The sequence below is a fragment of the Anolis sagrei genome, chromosome 2 (assembly GCF_037176765.1).
Source record: "Anolis sagrei isolate rAnoSag1 chromosome 2, rAnoSag1.mat, whole genome shotgun sequence".
Lineage (NCBI taxonomy): Eukaryota > Metazoa > Chordata > Lepidosauria > Squamata > Dactyloidae > Anolis > Anolis sagrei.
The window spans coordinates 150,232,603-150,239,498 of NC_090022.1; the positions used below are offsets into that span (position 1 = coordinate 150,232,603).

A 6,896-nucleotide genomic window follows, 5' to 3' on the forward strand; every position below is an offset into this window, starting at 1 on the left:
TCCAGTTATACAAGGGGCAATCAGAAGAGTATATTTATTTAGAAATTAAAAGGAAATGTACTGACTTGACATGGAAGAAATATGAAACAGGTAGCACTTCTCTTCTGAGTCGCACAGCTGGATTAAGGCAACCTTTCCTTCCTTTCCTTTAGTATAGACTGGCGTCCATTCAATGTCAAATCCTAGCACAGCTCCATCAGGCAACATTGAACTAGAAGATAAAAATGTATCTCAAACTTAATTCCTAAAAATCAATTATAAGATCCAGTATGAAAAGCTAATCATGCCTCCATAAAGACAATGGTTGCCAAATCAGAAACTAGCCAGTTCAGCAGTAGAAGCAGCCGCAAGAAAACCCTCAAGCAACCCACAACTGTATATCTCATTTCTGTACATATACTGTGATTTAACTTCCACAGATTTGATTACTTGAAGTTTGTAGCTCAGGCATGGGGCAAACTTTGGTCCTCCAAGTGTTTTGGACTTCAACTCTCACAATTCCTAACAGTCTACCGGCTGATAGGAATTGTGGGACTTGAAGTCCAAAACACCTGCAGGGCCAAAGTTTGCCCATGCCTGTTGTAGATGTTGCTTAGCCAGCAATATAGCTAAGAGGTGTAGTCGTAACTGAACTGAACTGTAATGTCCAGGAGCAGCTTCTGGGGGCTACTGGCTTGGCCTTCTTCCCAGTTCCCTCATTTCACTGGACCTCCATCATTTCTGCTACTCTCAACACCTTCCCCTCTCTGCCTCCCCACTGAAGGAAATGTTTGCAGCATGTCTGTGGGAAGGACCTAATCATATTCATGATTTTTTCCTCTTTCAAAGGAATCCTCCATTCCAAACCCCACGAAAGTTGAGGGCCCACTCTATGTACAATGTACTATGGCAACAAAGAGGAAATGAAGCAGTTAAACTTTAATTCAGAAGCACTGAAGTCATTACTTCCTATATAATAACACTTGCAATACAAATCACAAAAAAGGGACTTGAGAAGTCAAAAGATTTCAATTTTTAAAAAAATCTAACTGACAATAGTAGAAGCAGGGTCCAAATGAATTACAGTAAGACACCTCATATGCTGGCTCGCTTTCCATGGTTTCACTTACTCATGGTTGCCACTCCCAGAAGTGTTTGGGGACATCTCTTGATACTCCAATGCAACTCTATGATATGCTTGGGCCAGAAGTTGACTTTCCAACTTCAAACATTTGTGCAAGCATAAGGGGAAGTGGCAAGAGGAAAGTGAATCAGCAGTAGGTAATTGGGGGGAAAGGAACTCCTCCTGGCCATAGAAAGACCCCAATAACTCTTTACTGAACCCTGTATTTTCAAAAAGTGGCTGACTACTTAAACTTAGTGAGTTAGCATTCAAAACTTTCCATGGTTTTGCATATCCATAGAACATATCCCTCACATGTAAGATACTGTTACCTTTTCTATCTATAATAACTGCTTCTGCAAAACAATGCCAATTGGAAACAGTGACACAGTTGTCCCAAAGTTGATTTTTATTTCTTATCATTGCCACATAATATCAGCTAACGATAACAGAAGACTCAAAACGTCTGCTAACATCCCCCCCACACACACACACACACACACTATGGGAATTTGTGTCTCTCTTAGGCTGCAAAGCTGAATGCATTTCCTGGTGGGTAAAGTTCGCCAAGTCCAAAGCTATCCCCCTCCTAGTGGCATGCTTCTGCTACAGTAGTTTGTAACTTAGCAAAACACCATAACCCAAAAAGAGGGACACTAAATCCAGATAATTTTTGTGTTTGAACAAGGCTTCATAAAAGTATCTGTCATTACATTTTTACATTTTTACAACCCCCAATTTCTTAATATGTGGTATGCATCTGCCTTATCCACCATTTTTCTCAAACATTAATGCCGGCCAGTACACTGTAACACTACACTGCAAAGAGTATTCTGCTAATGCTTCAACAAAAAAATGCAAAATAGCATTATATAGGTTTTATGACAGCATATGTTCTAACTGCTTTAGAAATTTATTTAATTGAATATCCCAGTGGAAAGCCCACAAAATGATATATCAAATTGGATATCAAATTGATTGACTAAAGACACACCACTGCTCTGAATAGGGATAACTTGGTCAAAAAAGACCAAACAATACTGCATGGAAAATCTGAGGAGTAAACTGTTTTAAATATTAAAAAAAGGCTGCAAAACACAAACGTTTTTTTTTTAGTCTCTTACATAATATCTTCAGCAAGTAGGGAGCAATCACTAGCATTATAGCTATAAACGACAGAGCCAGGGAACTCTAAGAATGGAAGGTTTTGCTCCAGGACACTCCGATGGGCTGAATTCTTCTGCTTCATAAAAAATAAAAAGACAGCTTATAATAAAACATATTTAACACATTATTTAATGGTTCATTCACCGTTGCATGAAACAATGTGCATTGGTTTTCTTATCTGTGAGTATTGCTTATTGGAAGCAGAGATGAGCCCCTTCCCAAGGCAGGAGGAGAACTGATACCCATTCCAAACCACCAGAGTACATGACCTTCCACTGTATAGCTATGTTTTTTGTGATGCAGTAACAGCAAAAAGGCACAATTTCATTTAAGAAGACAACATGGAAGGAGTACAGAATACGGTATTTAAAAACTGAACCATACTTACAGGATGCTACTAAGAACAAGATTTCACTTTAAAGCATGCTACACATTTTCCATATGCCTTGTTTTCAGCTAAAATTGCTGAAAATTTCAGCAGCAAGGTTAAATCTACCAACAGCATGGTCACAAAAACATACAGAATGCCCCATTTCACCGACCCTGACCTCAAAATTTTCTCATCACTATTGGAACTTTCTTACAATAATTAAACAAAACTATGTAGACCTGGTCTTTTCAATACTCAATGCACCTTCAATCAAAATTCTAAGCTTTAATCAATGGCAATCAACAAATTATTTTTATACATAATAAATCTAAGAAATGCAAATTTCTTTAAGGAACTAGTAAGTACTTCTAAAGTTGTAATGGACTGAAAATGTCTATGCAGTTTATTACTAGAAACCAAATACAGAGGAACAGCCTGCAGTACACTTCAGAGTTGCCCTTCTCTCTTGTTTTGTCTCTGTTAACTCCCCTCTGAATCAGACATATACTGTATTTGTACAACCTACCTTTTTGCCAGCAACAGAATCCACTTTTTCCTCTTCAGTCATCCAATGAGGAAGTTTATTTGGCGGAGAACCCATCAACAAATTCATCTGGATGCATATGCTAATTGAAAGAAGATACAACATTTTACTAGATAGGCCAGGAGCCCCCGGTGGCGCAGTGCGTTAAACCCCTGTGCCGCCAGGACTTAAGACCAACAGGTTGCAGGTTCAAATCCAGGGAGAGCGCAGATGAGCTCCCTCTAACAGCTCCAGCTCCTCACGCGGGGACATGAGAGAAGCCTCCCACAAGGATGGTAACACATCAAAACATCTGGGCCAATCCTCTCACACCAGAAGCGACTTGCAGTTTTCTCAAGTCGCTCCTGACACAACAAAAAAAAAAAGCCAGGATATAATAATAACAAATTGATATTGCAATGCACTGTACCATGAGCAGTTTGCATCTCTCCTTGGATGTACAGTGAAGCAAGAGAAAGAGGAGAAGGCTAATTTTAACTGTTTCTTAAATGTGTGCATTCGGGGGGGGGGGGGGTCCCCAGAAATTGTCTGTGCCAACAACCCCTCTCATAGTTTTGCAACAATTCCCAATGTTAAAGACTGGAATTCAGGGAATAAGAATCTTTGTCCTGATTGGCTTCTTCTACTACTGCCTTTCTTTCTTCTTCTTGCTGTCTTCTTCACATCTTCCTACCACATAATTACATTGATCCAGATATAGGACAACTATTCAGAATTTGTTCTGTGCTAGTTGCTGTGTAACCCAATCCTGTACATATAAACAACACAATACATGCTATGTCTTCTGAATAAATCTTACCAAGCTCAGCATAAGTCAGTCTCAACGTGAAGCCACAGAAGAACAGTAAGTGCTATTAACCCTATCTGCCCTTAAGTTGCATCTTAATGTAGGATGGAATAGGGTTTTCTTAAGCAAGGAATACTCAGAGGTACAGGCAGCCTCCACATTTGTGGGTTTCACATTTGTTAATTTTATTATTATTGGATTTGATTAACATGCTGTCCTTAGGAATCTCTAAGCCCTCTAGAGCAACTCAATAAACATCAACTACTGAGGACTTAGAGAGAACACTTCTCTAAGCATTTGCAGCTCCTCTAGAGCAGTTCTACAGTCTACCTCCAGCATAAGGTTGCAGTAAAGGTAAAGGTTTTTCCCTGACATTAAATCTAGTTGTGCCCAACTCTGAGTGTTGGTGCTCATCTCCATTTCTAAGCCAAAGAGCCAGCGTTGTCCGTAGACACTTCCAAGGTCAAGTGGCCGGCATGACTGCATGGAGCACTGCTACCTTCTGGCCAGAGCAGTAGGTATTGATCTACTCACATTTGCATGTTTTCAAACTGCTAGGTTGGCATAAGCTAGGGCTAACAGCAGGAGCTCACACCGCTCCTCGGATTCGAACCTGCAGCCTTTCGGTCAAGAAATTCAGCAGCTCAGTGGTTTAACCCACTACTCCAACGGGGGCGCCACCGGTTGCACTGGAGGATCTGCAAATACCTTTCAAGTTAAAAATCTTTTGATTTGTGGTTTTTCTACTTTCACAGAGGTTCTATGCCTCTAGTCCTTGCAAATGTGGAGTTGACTGTAATACAGCCAACTATGTTTGATACTTCTTGGCGGCCTCTCTTCTAAGTATATGTTTTGTTTATTACTTATTTTGTATATATGTCATCCATCTCCCTCCTGCAGCATGTTCCAAGGCAGTTTTCAAGAACAGTAAATTTTAATGTTTACAGTAAAAAAAAATAAAGCAATTAAAATCACTTCATAAAATATTTTAACATCAGTTTTAAAACAGGTGAAATATTTATGCTATTTATTTAACTTACAAGTAATAACCGGGGTTGGCCCTGCTTAGTTTTCAAGGTCAGGTGGGATCTGGTGCCTTTAGAGCAGAGCTTTCCAAACTGTGTGTTGCCCGAAATCTCCAAGTCTATGTGAAATAAGCAATGAATCATATATTTTTAAAATACAGAAAGAATTTCATGAGGTAAGTTGTGTCCGCATATTTTTCGTCATGCCAACTTATATTAGGGGCATGCAATTTTTTTATTACACATCATAAGTCAGATCAAATTTGTTAAATTCGTACTTGAGATGCAATATCTGACACATGGGTGTGGCCTGCGCCAAAAACTTAAGAATTGAAAGCTACCCATTACTTTTTTGTCTGAATTTTGTAAACCTCGGAAGCCTCCCAAAGCCTGTTTCATTTTCAGCGCAAGCAAGCAAAGCAAAGCCAAAAAGGCAGCCATTCCCCTTTAAGTTGATGGCCTGATTGTTGAATGTGCAAAGAGGACTCACTGAGGGCCCTTCCACACAGCCCGATATCCCAGAATATCAAAGCAGGAAATCCCACATTATCTGAGTGTGGACTCAGATAACCCAGTTCAAAGTAGATATAGTGGGATTTCCTGCTTTGATATCCTGGGATATAAGGCTGTGTGGAAGGGCCCTCAGATAACCCAGTTCAAAGCAGATATTGTGGGATTGAACTGAGTTATTTGAGTCCACAGTGCCATATAATCCAATTCACTGTGGATTTTATTAAGCTGTGTGGAAGGGGCCCAAATCCCTGGATTCCATACCATTGAGTTGTGAAAGTGGTATGCACCGGGATTGTGGCGCAGCTGGCTGAGTGTCAGCTGCATTAAGATCATTCTGACCAAAAGGTCATGAGTTTGAAGCCAGCCCGGGTTGGAGTGGGTTTCCAAACAATTGTGTAGCCTGTTGTCGACCTTTGCAACCTGAAAGACAGTTGCATCTGTCAAGTAGGAAAATTAGGTACCACCTTAAAGTGTGGGGAGGCTAAATTAATTTATGAGGCCATAAAAAAAAAGACTCCAGCAAAGCACTCCAGCAAAAAGCATGCGGGGAATGCAGAAGTACTCCATCAGTGTCGCAGATGGACGATGAAAAGTGACAGCTGCCCTGGCGGCCAGAAAAAGTTAAACAGCCTCTGTCTGTATTGTCTGTATATGTTGTATGTCAAAATTGGCATTGAATGGGCGGATTACATTGAACTCATGTAATCCACCCTGAGTCCCCTGCGGGGTGAGAAGGGCGGAATATAAATGCTGCAAATAAATAATTCTACAGTGTTTCCGGGCCCTTCCACACAGCCCTATATCCCAGAATTTCAAGGCAGAAAATCCCACAATATCTTCTTTGAACTGGGTTATCTGAGTCCACACTCAGATAATGTGGCATTTTCTGCCTTGATATTCTGGGTTATATGGCTGTGTGGAAGGGCCCTGAGTCCACACTGCCATACAATACAGTTCAAAGCAGATACTGTGGGATTTTTTGCCTTGATATTCTGGGTTATAGGGCTGTGTGGAAGGGCCCTGGGCTATCTGAGTCCACACTGCCACAGAATCCAGTGTAATGTGGATTTTATACAGCTGTGAGGAAGGGGCCTAAGAGAACTTACTGCCAAGCGCGCACACCCTTGTTGTTGCTTCAGGGCGCCTAGGAAGAGCAGCTATTTTGCCGCCCAGGCGTAGCCAAACGCGAGCTGATAATGCTTGTTCCCCTCAAGTTCTTTTCCAAGAGACACTTTCCCGCCAGGCGCGCAGTAAAGCCGTCGCGATAAGATCGTCGCAGCGTAATTGCGTCACGGGCATGGCAACCCTCCTTACTCCCTTTCCCTCCCTCCTCCTCCTCCTCCTCCTCCTCCTCCTCCTTTTCTCGCCGCTGTCAACTCCAGAAGGTG

The 6,896-nt window shown here is 41.3% G+C and overlaps 1 protein-coding gene across 3 annotated transcripts in view; it reads right to left on the reverse strand.

The window, feature by feature from the left end:
* WRN (WRN RecQ like helicase) overlaps positions 1–6,832 on the reverse strand; it is a 63,298-nt gene extending 56,466 nt beyond the window's left edge. Inside the window, exons 1-5 of one of the 3 annotated variants that reach the window (XM_060763796.2) lie at positions 6,615–6,832; positions 5,011–5,114; positions 3,166–3,265; positions 2,227–2,345; positions 66–211 (exon numbers count right to left, since the gene is read on the reverse strand). In XM_060763796.2, the coding sequence (XP_060619779.2) occupies positions 66–211; positions 2,227–2,345; positions 3,166–3,252 (352 nt within the window). In that variant the 5' untranslated portion in view covers positions 3,253–3,265; positions 5,011–5,114; positions 6,615–6,832. The remainder of the gene's footprint in view (positions 1–65; positions 212–2,226; positions 2,346–3,165; positions 3,266–5,010; positions 5,115–6,614) is intronic. The other 2 variants (XM_060763797.2, XM_060763795.2) reach the window with 2 other exon arrangements.
* Between the last annotated feature and the right edge of the window lie 64 nt (positions 6,833–6,896).